The sequence below is a fragment of the Polypterus senegalus genome, chromosome 9 (assembly GCF_016835505.1).
Source record: "Polypterus senegalus isolate Bchr_013 chromosome 9, ASM1683550v1, whole genome shotgun sequence".
NCBI lineage: Eukaryota > Metazoa > Chordata > Cladistia > Polypteriformes > Polypteridae > Polypterus > Polypterus senegalus.
This window is the reverse complement of record NC_053162.1, coordinates 128902597-128918506: the sequence shown is the minus strand read 5'-3', so window position 1 is coordinate 128918506 and position 15910 is coordinate 128902597. Positions and strand designations below refer to the sequence as shown.

Genomic DNA, 15910 nt, shown 5'->3' with positions numbered 1-15910 from the left:
GATAATAATGTCTACCTAAACCCAAGAGATCCCTCTTTACACCCTCCTTTCATTCATTATAATATGGATGCAGGAAATTCTGAAACTCTCAATAAAGACAATATCTCCTCTGAACAAGTCAACCTGCCAGAATGATGGACAAAGAATAAATTTGAATATTTCAAAACAAATATCCAACTGGCTACTAGTTCACAACAGTAAAATCAGATGCAGCATATATTACACAAGTCACTGAACTTTCTTCGTCCATCTAGAAGCCAGTGGCTCGCACTGTATATGAACAGAAAGAATGTACCATTTCTTTCCTGCAGTGGTGTAGATTAGTGATTGTGGTATACTGGTACGAAAAACACCTTTTTAAAAACAGTACTACACCAATATTATGCTAATTTTGGTATAATTTTATTTAAGGACGCTGAGAACTCCAAAAGGAACCCTCCCCTTTATTATATGCAGTGCAGCAGGGCAGAGGGGCACTTGTGTATGGGCTGGCGGGATGAAGCACCTGGCAGTACTGTGGATGTGAGAGTTACTTTTTTTTTTGCTTTCAATATCATTCTGGTAGGGGTATTTAGGTGGGAAAGCTGATATTGTATGGCCCTATGGAATCCATTTTATTTTTTCACAAATTCCGTTTTCTTTTTTTTGATTTTCCTTTTATTTTTCCTCGATTTTGATATTTGGGTTTTTAATGTTTTTTTTTTTTTTTTGATTTCTTTTACTGTAAGAAAGCAGAAACAGCTACAACAAAAACAATAGTGAAATGGCACTTTACATTCCTTATAATGAAACAGCCCACTAACACAACTGAACCTTATTTTGCAGTTCCATTCATCAGGTAGGAGCCCATTTCCTCCATGATGCTGTATGCGGAGACTGCAGTATAGGACAATAAGTGCCTTCCAGAATTGTAAGAGCTGTTACTAGTTTGATGCATCCTTCTGAGATGAAGGATAATTTCACTTTTAGAAAAAAGAAAGAGTGACCTGCATTTAAGGGCTTGTTTCTTAATGAGGAGAGGCCTGTTCTTCTACCCAGGTTTGTAGGGGCCGAGTTTATTGCGGAAGAGTCAAATGTGGACCTTGCATGCCTCGTCCCCGCACAGCAAAATATTTATTAAATCCAGGAACATCATTGTTAATTTTTAAATGGGAACCCTTGACGACCAGTGCCGTTCAAAAATAATATTTTTCTACAGGAAAGGCTGTTAATATCAGTTAAATACCTGTATAATTTAAATTGGTTAAATGCATCACATACAATTAGAGCTGCCTACATAGAAGAATTACCATACAGCCAAGTGTTTACTCACCTATCACTAGGATGAGAACTATGTGGTCTCTGCTTTCAGGGCTTTCATCAACTACAACACATTTTCTTGCCACAAATCTTTCGAAGAATGGTGTCCATATGTTGTTCAAAGACACGGGGCAGATGAATTTGACAAAGACTGCTCTCATTTTCTTGCAGCGCGCCTCTTTGTTTACAATAAAGAAAGGATGCATCTTCGTTGTTTTTATTGAGCAAGGTATGTCTGACTCACATGGACACAATTGGGTGTCTTGCATCCGATGATTGTTTTTTCCTCTGTTGTAAACTAAAGGGGAAAACTTTTTGATCTTAATTTCTTCTTGATCTTGAGATAAGTTTTAGATTTGACATGGTCATTGCAAGTATCTTTTCATGTCCAGTCTATGGTATGCTGGCAAAACCTACAGAAAAGTTGTCCAGATTCGTAAAAGTCACCGGGATATTGTTGTGCCCACAATTTTGCAGTTAAGCACATGTTTCTTAGTTTTTTCGACGTAGTTAGGGTATCTGATACTGCTCGCTTTGACATTTCTGTCTCGTGCAGCTAGCTAATTTGCGTGCCTTTAAAGAGAAAACATACAGGAAACACGTGCACAAACAGATAGAGGCATGACTGTATTTCTACGAAGAACTGCATTTACTTCAAAAACAACAAACTAGAAAATACTGCAGTATCTGAATAATAGAACTACAGATTTTTCAATCGTTTATTATTTATTGGGAAGTTTTGTAACAGTCACCCCTTCAGTCTCTACATTCCGCACATTTCCGTTTTTAAATCTAAAATCCATTTTTAAGCATAAATTCTGTGATCCCGTCTGTGTTTTCCACATCGCGGAAATCATATAGCCCTAATATTGGTACCAAAGTTAAAATTATAGTATTGATCCAATACTAGTGCAAACAGATGTAGTCAGCAAAATTCATTAAGAAACAAGTACAGTGACTTGAACCTGTAAGGAAATGCTGTATGCAGGTGAGAGTAAGCCATGTGAGTGGAGCAGCTCTGAACAGTGTGGCAAGTAGGACTGAAATGAAAGAAAAAAAAAAAACGCAATGTACAGTTTGAAAGCTCCTGTAATTATTGGGTAAATCCCAAGGCTGACTGTGGAATAACCTTAGGAAGATAACAGAATCTCCTGAGGCCTGCAATGCGAGTTAGCCAGGGTCTGTCACAAAGAGCTAAAATAGGTCCACTGCCACTTGTGTGTCAGTCCGTTCTCCACCCCTTTTTGGGTTATCACAAACAAATTCACAAAATAAACATTCTTAACATTTCTCCATGAAAGCAAACATAGAAAATGCATCTTGTATGAACTGGGTTATGTTTTGTAATCTGTATGCGATATGCATACTTCTGACATAACCAACATGACTGGTTTAAATTTTTCTTACATTCTGTACAAAATTTTGTCTGTATGACACCCTCACCCTTTAAATAGTACATATACAATGCTGAAAAATAGTAAAAGCATTATGCCAAATGAAAGCAGTGTGCAGATATAATAGTTATATACAGTATGTCACTACTGAAAATAAGCAATGTATTCATCTGAGGTATAATTTAAGGGAGAAAAATTGTACAGAAAGGAGAAAAAAAAAATAAAAACTATTAATCACTCTTACAGCTGCCCAATAATTGTACTAAGACATTTATTTTGAGTAAGAAAAATCATTTCCTCATTTGTGCAACAGAGCAAAAAAAAAAAGCAAATGAAATAAAGACCAAAAGACTGTGATTCACACTTTTGATTATACAGCCACTGCTTCCCAATGTTATCATTTTCTACAGGAATGTGTCAGGCAAGAAATTGGTTTCAAAGTAGTCTATCATTTGGAAAACTACTACGCATGGATGAATCATACTTTCCAAATTTTTCTCGCCTTATAGTGCAACATTTACATCAAGTGCCAAACAAATTACCTCTACACAACAAGCAGTCTTAAAACCATGTATGTTAAGTATAGTGAACTGCTATTTGATTCTTTGCAAATGATTTGAACCAAAACAATCAAAGGTACATTTCGCTGGATTCTTTAAGGTTCAACAAAAATCAAATACACGAGAAACCAAACTGCTGCATTTTTAGTACCTTGATGTCCTACAACACAGATAAAAATACTGTTATATCACTCGGCCAGTATGGCTTACTACTAAAAGAGAGTCTACTATGCTCTGTTTAATGCATGCACTCCAACATGCACCCTTCCTAACAAAGTTACGGCTATAGTAAAAATCCATTTCACTTAAGAATGTTGCAATTCAATTGTGTGTCATTATGATAACTTGCACTTTTAAAATTGAACCATAAAGTTCTCCCTTTATTAAAGTACCCGCAGTACATGCATAGTATGATGAGTCTAAGTGACCTATTTTTAATTTTTGCATCACTCTAACAGCTTGCCATAAATCATTTTTTTAGTATACAAATTTGAGATTTTGTCTATTGTAATATATACAATTTCTTCTTCTGCAACCTTTACCTTAAACAGAGACAATTTATTAAGCAACTATCAAGATAGCTATAGCAATGGTTTCAAGGCAACTCCCCTTTAAATTTTCTAAAGCAATTCTGTAAGAAAAATATTATAACTGTATTCAGAGTCAGGGACTGCAATCTCAGTCACCAAAGAATAAGCTTCTCAAATCATCCTCATCCACTCATATCCATCCATTTTGGAATTATGACAGATGGAACCCCCTCGTCCAATGTTCACTTTACTATAGCAGACTCTCTTAAATTACTAACTCACCATTTTAGTTAGCTCAAGTAAGAAGTACAGTAATCCCTCCTCGATCGCGGGGGTTGCGTTCCAGAACCCCCCGCGATAGATGAAAATCCACGAAGTAGAAACCATATGTTTGTATGGATATTTTTATATATTTTAAGCCCTTATAAACTCTCCCACACTGTTAACATTATTAGTGCCCTCTAGACATGAAATAACACCCTTTAGTCAAAAGTTTAAACTGTGCTCCATGACAAGACAGAGATGACAGTTTCTCACAATTAAAAGAATGCAAATATATCTACTCTTCAAAGGAGTGCGCGCGTCAGGAGCAGGGAATTTCAGAGAGAGCGCTCGCTAAGAAAAGCAAACAATCAAAAAACCAATACGTGCTGTTGTGCTTTTAAGTATGCCGAAGCACCGCGATAAAGCGGCATTTTTTAGAGGAGCGTCCATATCTTCTACGCAAACAGCCCCTCTACTCACACCCCCTCCGTCAGGCGCAGAGAATGTCAGAGAGGGAGAAAATCAAACAATCAAGCACCGCGCGGGAAGCATATCTTACAGTACATCATTGAGGAGTTTTAGTTAATACGTAATACATGCTCCAATTGGATAGCTTCTAAGCCATCCGCCAATAGCGCCCCTTGCATGAAATCAACTGGGCAAACAAACTGAGGAAGCATGCACCATAAATTAAAAGACCCATTGTCCGCAGAAATCCACGAACCAAAGAAAAATCCGTGATATATATTTAGATATGCTGACATTTAAAATCCGCGATGGAGTGAAGCCACGAAAGTCGAAGCGCAATATAGAGAGGGATCACTGTATAGGTCAAATTCCATTAGAGCAAAGTGCTCAGGAATGAAAAAAAGGTTATTACAGGCATTTCGTTATAATGGAATTAGAACATAGAGTGGTCTTTTCACCATGTACACTTGACAAAGCTAACTACAGAATGCTGAATGTGATGGAAATTTCTGTTTTATTCCTGCTAACATCAATGGTAACAAAAAGTTTAATCTTTCTCTGTAAATTGCTTTAATTACATAAACAGTGCCCATCGGTGTGCCCTCAACTTTCATAAAAGGTATCCCACAGGTACCCTCACAAAATGGATTGAACGGCTATCTCTGTCTGCTCTTTGTTCTTTCATGGGTCACTTTTTTCAGAAAAAGTTCATGATAAAAAGTTTGAATAAATAAAGGTTACATTTGTAAAGAAGAACTGACACATTCAAATATATTTTTAAGATTATAGTGTGCAGGTGTTCATTGGATAAACCCTCAGCAAATTTATGAAACACTTTTGCTGAAGAGCAAGCCAAAACTTAATCCTCAGTCTGATCAGTATTTTCAGCAAAGTCAAACAATACCTTGAGAAACCCGGAAATAAGGAGTGTAGCTGCGCAAACCTACACAGTTCCACAAGTACAGCTGAAGTCAAATCTAACTGTCAGTTAGATACGGCCACAATGTCTCTGGTCTGCAGTAACCCTTCTTGAGCTCTGCAGCTGCAACACTGAGACAACTGTCAAGTAAATCAAATGACAAAATAAAATCTAACTGATTGTTCAGCAGAGCTCCTGAATCACAATTATTTGCCATGTACAGAATAAATACAGTAATCCCTCCTCGATCGCGGGGGTTGCGTTCCAGAACCCCGTGATAGGTGAAAATCCGCGAAGTAGAAACCATATGTTTGTATGGTTATTTTTTTATATTTTAAGCCCTTATAAACTCTCCCACACTGTTTATAAATATTCCCCGCACAGTTACACAGCATAAACCCTTAGATATTCGGTAAAACTCATTTAAATTATGTATGTAAACACACGGTTTATATACAGTAAAACCTAAATATTATTTTAAAGATATCAAGTGTCTTCGATATCATATATGTTACAGCTAATACGATAGACAGGCCACCAGCAATAAATACGTACAATGCAAGAAAAATTGTATACAGTAAATGTGTGTACAGTGACACTAAATGTACGTACATGTACTAATTACTGTAAGTAGAAAATTAATTATAGTTACTCACCAACAATGACACGATGTCTTGTCCGATAACGAGGAGTTTAGTTTTACTGCACAACAAAGGAGAGCGTTACAGCTCTTCTAAAGGAGCCTCTTCAGGCAATTGTATAGCACCGCCGTTGTTCTTCTTCCAGCAGACTTCAATCCAAATCCCTAAAGCAGATTCCATCCAGAATACTGCCTTATTACATCCACTTACAACTTGTTTTGCACCGTTTAAAAGGACACTACGGCTGTAGATCTTAAATTCCTTTCCTACTTTTTAAATAAAAAGAATCGTAGCCTCATTGATGCCATAATGGCGTCCTACAGCGGTGTAGCTTTTCCTTTCCTTCAAAATATCCAAAAATTTTACCTTTTCGGCAATCATTACCATCTTCCGTTGGCGCTTGGGCAAGGCCCCTGAAGCAGTAGCAGGAGCAGATCGTTCTGGAGCCATAATGAAGGCTTGACTATGCACAAAGATAAACATAAAAGAGCACAACTCTTTACACAGCGAAACACGTTGATGCTGAATGAGCGAGACGAGACTTCCTGGTTAATGCCGCGGAATCGAATTCAGCGCTCCGTCGCTGAGCCATTCAGCACACAGGAACTTAACTGCGTGCTCCGATTGGTTAGCTTCTCAGCCATCCGTCAATAGCATCCCTTGTATGAAATCAACTGGGCAAACCAACTGAGGAAGCATGTACAGGAAGTAAAAAGACCCATTGTCTGCAGAACCCACGAAGCAGCGAAAAATCCGCATTATATATTTAGATATGCTTACATATAAAATCCGCGATAGAGTAAAGCCGCGAAAGTCGAAGCGTGATATAGCGAGGGATTACTGTACTTTTGTTTAACTGCTTTTATACACAAATGACTGTTGTAGTGAATTTTGCAGACAAACCAGACTTCTCTATAATGAGGTTTTTTATAATATTGGTTCTTAATGAAATTGGACAAGACCAGGATTTTCTTAAAATAGAGTTTGTTCTATCAGTATTTGACCTGTATATTAAAAAAAAGTCATTGGAAATCTTGAAATATGCTACAATTAAGGAAAATATAAAGTATGTAAATTGACATATCTGAATTAGAAATACGAAGGTGCTATGCCTAAATGATCTTAAAATTGCAATATGTCACACTACAAAAAATGAGTAAAAACTCCAAGTTAAAAAAAAACCTGCAATGAAAATGGGTTATTAAAATGTCCATCCATCCATTTCCCAACCCGCTGAATCCGAACACAGGGTCACGGGGGTCTGCTGGAGCCAATCCCAGCCAACACAGGGCACAAGGCAAAAACTAATCCTGGGCAGGGTGCCAACCCACCGCAGGACACACACAAACACACCCACACACCAAGCACACACTAGGGCCAATTTAGAATCTCCAATCTACCTAACCTGCATGTCTTTGGACTGTGGGAGGAAACCGGAGAGCCGTTATTAAAATGTTTATCTCCAAATCTGTGTTCCTTCAGTATATGCTAGTTCACCCACCAAAAGGGGACTAAGGTCCATTTGGACCACCATACCTATGATCAATGACATCATCAGTTTACATCATTTAAATTACAGTGTTATCTATCTGCCACTGTTTGCTGCATCTTACCCAAACTATACTTGAACAATTAACAAGACAGAAGCCAACAGCTTTATCGCTCTACAGAGAGAGAAAAAAGAAAAAAATTGCAGTTAATCGCAACTAAATATTCAAAATGATGCAATGTCTGCCACAGCCAGTGCAGTTTAACAAAAAGTACAATATCAAAATATACAAATTATGCACACATTTTATTTTAAATAACACTGGTTTATATTAGAGTTGTAGCTAAAAATTATGTTGATAACTGAGTAATCTGGCGATTATTTTGTTGATTACTAAATTAGTTGGATTATAAAATTTAATTTGAAATTAAACACAAAGTATACGAAATTTAACTCCAAATAAACAAGTCTGTACAAAACTGTTAGAAATGTATTCTTTATAATATCTACAAGTAGCTCATTGTTAAACAAAACATTAAAGTTTTTATGCAACCTTTATATAATAATACATTGAAAATAAATAGTAATAAATACAAAAAAAAAACACTTTGTAGCACATCTGGCTCTGGTTGTGCAAAGAACATACACACACAAAATTTTCTTAAAAAATACAACGGTTTTCAATAAATTCATTTGCAATGTGGCATATATATTCAGAATTACATTAAGCCAAAACTTCAAAATTAAACATGAAAATTAAACTATAAGGTTTTTTTCAGTTTCTATGAAAGAAATCATCATATAAACATCATATAAATATCTTGACAACCACAGTATTCCACAACAGAAGAATCTGTTGCACCATCGTGACTTTATTAGTTTCTTTTTTTCTGTAGTAATGTTTAACAATGAACCTTGTTTTCATATGTTGAGGAAATGTCCAGACGATCTTCCCTTTGCAAAAAAAATTATTGCCTTTACTTATGTGAAACCGAGTTCTTCCTTTGCTATGTAATATGCCAAGTTTATTTTAACTGAAAGTTCATATTTTTTGCATCATCATTTGCGTTTGTGTGTCTGGAAACCTTTAATCACCTCAGACTCTTTGGCATATTTGCTTACAGCCAATAGACTGTAGCAGTCTACTGCATGTCATTTGCTGTTGCAAGTATGCAGTTAGATTTTCACATTTGAAAAATGCGTGATCCTCCCAAAAAATTCTGTTTTAACGGCAAAACTAGCCTTGCTACAACAGTACTTTTACATTATCATTTCATCACAATCATTTTTGTCCATCATGAAATTCTTTCCCATATGCTAGAGTTTTATTTTAATTGTAAAAGACTGGACAATGACTTAAATTACTCCTCACTTCAAACTGAAGTCATGTCATTATGCCAAGCCTAGCAAACATTGCATTCATATATCTGTATCACATACCACAGAAGTAACATTCAATTTACTGGGATGATGGTGAGTCTTTCTACTCCACAGAGCCTAAAGCTGTATGTTTCCTATTCAAATATATGTGTATCTCCATTGTACTCTCATGCCATATGAGGCCAGACCTACATTCCGCCTTTTTTTTCCTGTGATCAGAGTAAATTGCGCCCAAACTCTGGAAGTCTTAGCTCACAGTCTTTTCTAAGTCTTACTGTGTGCCTTTTTTTCAATTGTATTCACAATTGAATGAAGTAGTGGTACAACTGCATAGTACAAGTACTCAGCCTAATGATGTAGTCAACTAATCAATGAAAGTAATTCATTGTCAATGTTTTTAATAACTGAATATTATCAATTATGACAATTAGTTGTTGCAGCAATTATAACTGACATGGTCTTACTCTTAATAATCATTTATTGTTTCCAGGGATATCTACTTTGTAATAAGCCTGTTATATACTTGTTTAACCACCTCCCTGTAAAAGGACTTTGCTGGTGGAACTTTTGAATGCTGAGGATGACCTCAAGGTAAAAAATGTAGCCCAAATAACCTCATCCATTGACATATTGACAGACTGACATATATTTGAAGATGTATCAACAAAACTGCCTACAACAACATCTGAAGACCCTCCCTATGGCATTTGCCACTTGATTGACATACAGGGTGGCCAGTCTGAGATCTCTTTTCTTCTAACAACAACAACATTTATTTATATAGCACATTTTCATACAAAAAGTAGCTCAAAGTGCTTTACATAATGAAGAACAGAAAAATAAAAGACACAGTAAGAAAATAAAATAAGTCAACATTAATTAACATAGAATAAGAGTACGGTCCGAATGCCAGGGTGGACAGAAAAAACAAAAAATAACTCCAGACGGCTGGAGAAAAAAATAAAATCTGTAGGGATTCCAGAAATTAGACTGCCCAGTCCCCTCTGGGCATTCTACCTAACATAAATGAAACCGTCCTCTTTGGATTTAGGGTTCTCACGGAAGGACTTGATGATGATGATAGTCACGTAGACTTCTGGCTTTTAATCCATCCATCATTGTTGGTCAACACACTGGTCATCCCGCATGCACAATCAAACGCACAAGCTACTGCAAAACTCCGGCTATCTAAGTGATCTAATTAGCCTTCCAATTTATATCAACTAAAGAAGGGATAAAAAAAAATTGTTGTTTATGGGCTGGATGTGGAAGAGGATTTTTTTGTCTCACAATGTCACAATCGAAGTGCATTTGTCTGATCTGTGAATCTATCACTGCTATTCCAAAGAATTAAAATATGGAAAGGCACTTTCGAACTGTTCATAAAAACTACGAAACTGACTTCCTTCCGAAAAGCAATCTGAGAAAGAGAAAGGAGAGGGAACTAAAATCGCAGTTAATCTGACAGCCGTCATTTTTCACTCGGTTGAACTCAAAAGCAAAGGCAGACACACCGAAGCATCATTCCAGGTGAGTCACTCGATCATTAAACATAAGAAGTCCTTCCAAGATGAGAGATGATAAAAGATGCCTTCGTTGAGGCAGATGGCAAGGCAGAAATTCCTGCTGAGATTTCAAGACCCCTGGCCATAAAAAAAGGAGTTTCGCCTTGTCATTAAACATGCAGAATACAAGCAACTTAATAACGATCAACAGCCACTAGACTTGGCGTTTTTTTTCCGATCTGACCAACATGTTAAATGAGCTTAATTTACAGCTGCAAGGAAGAGAGAAAACCATGGTCAATATGATTAGCTCAGTTAATGCTTTCAAACGAAAAATGCAACATCTGTCCTCAAAGCTGCAGCGCCTATATTTGGGGAACATCCAAAACCTCGCGTCAGAGCTGGAGACGCAATGGAACTTAACAGCATACGCTACAGAGCGGATTGACAATTGTCTGGCAGACTTTATCTAATGGAAAAAAAAGTTTTAATTCGAGTGATGCCCAATGTAGTGGAGTAAGAGTAGCATTTCTTCTTCACAAATGTACTCAAGTAAAAGTAAAAAGTATGGTGCAGTAAAACTACTCTTAGAAGTACAATTAGAAGTTACTCAAGTAAATTTAATGAAGTAAATGATACTCAGTATGTGTGTGTGTGTGTGTGTGTATTATATATATATATATATATATATATACATACATATATACTGCTGGAGAAACAATATGCCCAGTGTTGTCACATATTTCTTTCCTAATATGCTAATCATTTACTTAACAAGAGCTGTTGTACGCACACACACTCTTTTTATTTTGTGTATTTGTGATATTTGGATTGAATACATTATAATTATTTTAACTTGAAACATTCTGTTTTTCGTTTTACTGTTTTAAGTATCCTTTGTTGTAAAAGTTTCACTTGAACTCTTTAAAGAAAATAATGACAGTTTTCTGTTATTAAAACATTTAGACCACTTCTTTAACCCTATTAAAATCAGAACAGAGAACAGATAAGATCCTGAATTAATAAGCACAATTTAAATCTGATTTGGAATCAATAAACTCTAAATGATGTCAAACCCTACTTGAATGCCAGATACCTACCATTTCTATAAGTCTGAGTTCTATTTTCTTAATGTGAAATCAGTTTCTGCAGGTAATTAAATCTGTTATTTTTTTGGAAGGCTTATCCTAACTCTACTTCAGCAATTACATAGATTAAAGAATATTTATGTTCATGTTAAATACTAGTCTGGTATCTTTACATAATACATTTTTAAGCTAAGTCAAATGCTAATTGCATTTGTTAAAAACTGGCCTTCAAAAATTCAGATAAAATGTTCTTTTTTGTGAGTTTGTACCAATCCAGATCCATCACATACTGTAAGGCTGTACTTCTTTCGACTTAAATGATAACCACTCTACCAAATTATATATCCGCATTCCCCCACAAACTCCTGCAACTCCTTTTTCTCACTTTGCATGTAAATCAGATGGCACAGCACTGAAATGAAAAAAGCAACTTTGTACTGAGAGGCTGGTTAGATGTTAAAAAAATAAATGCAAAACCATCTGATTTATTAAGAATAGATGTAGATCAGGTTACAACGTAAACACAATTATTCTTATTCAGTACCAGAATCTACTGGATTACTACTTTTTACATCATTTTAGTATACTTTCTTGTTAATATGCTCTTTTTTATATACAGTAATTAATTAAAATTAGTGGTTGACAACACTAAAGTTGCTAGCTACTGGCTCTACATCGTAGCATGTTGATTTTGATTAAATCTTTAAAAAGAAAATATGTTTATTTGTTCTTGTTACGTATAAGTAATATTACAAAATACAAAAGTAACATTAGTCGACTGCACTCAGTTAACTGGTGGAACATCATAATAATACATCCAGCAAGGTTAGGGTTCAGCACCTCTACTAAGTGACCGAGTGGCTTGTTCTGTACAAACGTTTGTATAAAGAAATCGAGTTTACAAAATTTGTTGATATTCTTAGAAACATTTAACCGAACATAATAAAAACAGTAGCATCTAGATACACAGAAGTTCAACAATAGAGTATATTTTTAACTGAAACTGTGCTTGAATGAAAATCTTCTGCTACTGTAAATCTCTCGTACCAAATGCACTACACCAAAAAAGAACCGTGGCTTTAATGCCTTCCTTATTGCTGAAGCAATGTTTGCCCTTAGCATTTTAATACAGGACGGTGCACTGCTCAGATAGTTTTGTCGTTAACTTATAGCTAAACTAAAATATTTTCACATTCTGACACTATAAATAAACGCGTAAACATTGTGATACAGGCTGTAAGAAAAAGCAAACAATGTATATACTGTGTACCAATTATATTTCAGATTTTATAAATAAAGTCTAGGATACTAATCTCTACAAAGCAGCTTCGCAAACTAGTTCCTTAAGGGGATACCGTATTTTGTTAGTATGTAACACTTAGATTACACATTTTTTTAATACTGTTCGGTAAATTATTTCAAATCGCCTGTACAAATACGTTTCAACAAAAATGTTGAATCTTTAATTCACAACAGCTTTTGTATATTGTAGAGGCGCAAAGACCTTTACAGTAGATCGCTATTCGCGGTAATATCACAGAAGCTGCCATATTATTGGCGGCTGAAAGAGTCAATTAAGATGATTCTGTTAGCAAAGCCTTGCTATAAGCGTGTCTATTTTTGGCGAGCTTTTACGCCGCTGGTTTATTTTATCAATGTAACGAAGATAAGCAGGAAAGTTGTCTCAATCAATGGAGAAATAATTGCATGATTCTGGAAGAAAATAATATTAATAATAAAATACTAATGGTAATAATGCGAAGTGTAATACTCGAAGTAGTCCATGGGTGCGACTAGATGATGCCGAGAACGGCATCACATCGAACCCGATCGCTGTAGCTGCGAGGAAAACATAAAAAAAAACATGCCAGCTTTTACTTTATTATTAATTGCAGTCAAGACATCATTATTCTTACTGATAATTATGATATATACGGCCAAAGAAGAACAGTTGCGGCCGTTTCAGCAGTGAGCTCAGAAGGAAGTATACGAAGACGTCTGCAATGGAGGATACACAGACTCACTCACTTGTACAGTACTACAAAAAATGCATTTGCATTGATGTTAGATCACGTTTTCTGTTTTCCACTTTACAACAAATAATATGAAAACTGCGTTACAAATCGACTGTGCCAAATACTTACTGATATACTTCCAACTACTGAATCCGGTCTCTCAATCATTTTAGTAACGACAATCCCACTTTCAAAGGAAGCTAAACTCCAATTATATTATTTAACACACGCTTAATTCCCGAATAAGTTGAGTTTCTTCAGCTTTTCAAGAATAACGGTCATGAATAAAAAACACGATACCCAAGGAAGTAAAAAAAAAAAAAAATAAGACAAACTGCCAGAAATGTGTTTCAATGCAACCATCTGAAAAGATGGGCGTTTCATCTCATCCTGATTGGACAGCCCAAATCCAGCGCTGCCCAATATCGCGATGTCACACGAACTGTGATAAACGAAATCTAGTTTGATTGGATAGAATGAGAACAACGGCAAAAAGTGCATTTTGGGTAGTGTAGTTTAATTAACGGTAACCAATAACGAGACATAACCGCTAGACACACCACAGCATTAGTCATGCTTAATATCATTGTTACTTTTTATAACTGGTTTACATTCTTCCTGCTGTGACAATTTCTATATACTGTAGTTTTTAAGCTCACATTGCAAGACAGAATGTGTAACTTTCAGTGAGTCCATGAAAGAGATCACTGAGAAACAGAAACTTTGCCTCAGGGAACTTTAATCAAAACATACTGTGTTGGCTAAAGTAGGGGAGAAATACTAGTAGCAAGGTGCCATGTCCCTTGACACTTACTGCGTTTAGAGTTGTCATTATCCTCCTACATATAAATGCTTATCTTATAAGACCAGTACTTACCAGAACATATTAAGAAAGACTGCATTAAGAAGAGCAAACTAAGTAAAGGTAGAAATTTGCAAGCAACATTGAATATAGACCATGCAACTTGAAAGACCATTAAATATGCAGTCATTATAGCTTACAAGACTTCAGTGTGCAGAAAAAAATCTATCCATCCATTCTGTTTTGAAGAGCATGGTGTTAGGGAACCCCAGTCCATATTTTTATATTATATTTAAACATGAAGCTGCTCAAATATATGTGATTTGTGCTATGCTTTAATCAAGCTTTATTTTATTTTTTTTTTTACAAAAGAGATATGCAAACAACTATCAATAAGCCTGTAAAATATACAAGTGTTTATTATTTTTTAAATATGTTTTTTTTTTTTCCTTTTAGTGTTAGATCTACACAATTTTTAAAAACCTTATCTAATGGTAAGTGTTGCTGGACATTTTTATAGTGTCAGCCTTCACCTGTCCTATTCAAATACATGATTAATTTAATGTCTGTTGTGCAGCAATGAGCAAAACGTTTTCAAGAAGGTAAGGAGATGCCAGGCTTCATTAGCAGCAATTTGTATTGTTGCTAATGAGCAATTCGTGTTTCACCCACCTTTGTTAATTAATAGCATATACACTATTCATCATACAAAACAGTATTTACTGTATATTTATTTTGTGCGTGTCTATTTAAAATATTCCTAGTTATAAAGTCACAGATTCAGTTCTTACGTAGATAAAGGTTTTCTTTTCATCCACCTGAGTTGTTTTAAAGCCAATACTGTACTGTAATATGCTGTCTAGATGTGAAAAGGTATCATACTCCAGTGATCCTGTGTCCTCTTTGGAATGCCCCAGGCATGGTTAAATCTCTTGGCACAAAGTCTAGTCTCGCGGGACAGGCTGATTATTACTTTCCTTGTTCTTTCTTCTTCACTTAGTCGTTGACATGTCATCTAGAATGTATAAAATATTTAAGAGCTGAGAGCACAGGAACTGTGTCTGCCAAAAGCATTCCAACAACTGAGCGGTTAGATGACCGTGGTGTTGTTTGAAAATGGTTGTAAGTAGGACATGACTTGCAAAAGTTACTGTCCCATGGGATTTGCTTCCAAAGGTTGTAAGTATGATGTGACTCGGCCGTCTCGCGGGACGTGAAAGTGTCTCTCTGTCTCTCTTCAAAAGATCAAGTCTCATCGCAGGAAAAACAGTGTTGTTTTGTTTCCAGATTTTTTTTATAATAGAGAGATAGTATTACTTTTTACCCGAATATGTTAGTAATATTTTAATAGTTTGGTCTCTTTTGCAGGGTTTGATATAATAGTACAATTCATTTAGTATAGTATAGCATAGTACACTATAGTATAGTCTAGTAGAGAATAATGGTAGTATTTAGTTCTTATACTTCATACTAAGTTGTATATTTTATTAAGTATACATGTAGTCCTTAATTATCAGCAAATGAGAGCATACTTCAGAAATGCACATAAGTGTACA

The 15910-nt window shown here is 35.6% G+C and overlaps 1 protein-coding gene across 1 annotated transcript in view; it reads right to left on the bottom strand.

Moving 5' to 3' along the window:
• Positions 1 to 13939, bottom strand: part of LOC120535778 (septin-7-like) — a 113386-nt gene extending 99447 nt beyond the window's left edge. Inside the window, exon 1 of the mRNA XM_039763837.1 lies at positions 13682 to 13939. Within this exon, the coding sequence (XP_039619771.1) occupies positions 13682 to 13720 (39 nt within the window). The 5' untranslated portion in view covers positions 13721 to 13939. The remainder of the gene's footprint in view (positions 1 to 13681) is intronic.
• Positions 13940 to 15910: the final 1971 nt, after the last annotated feature.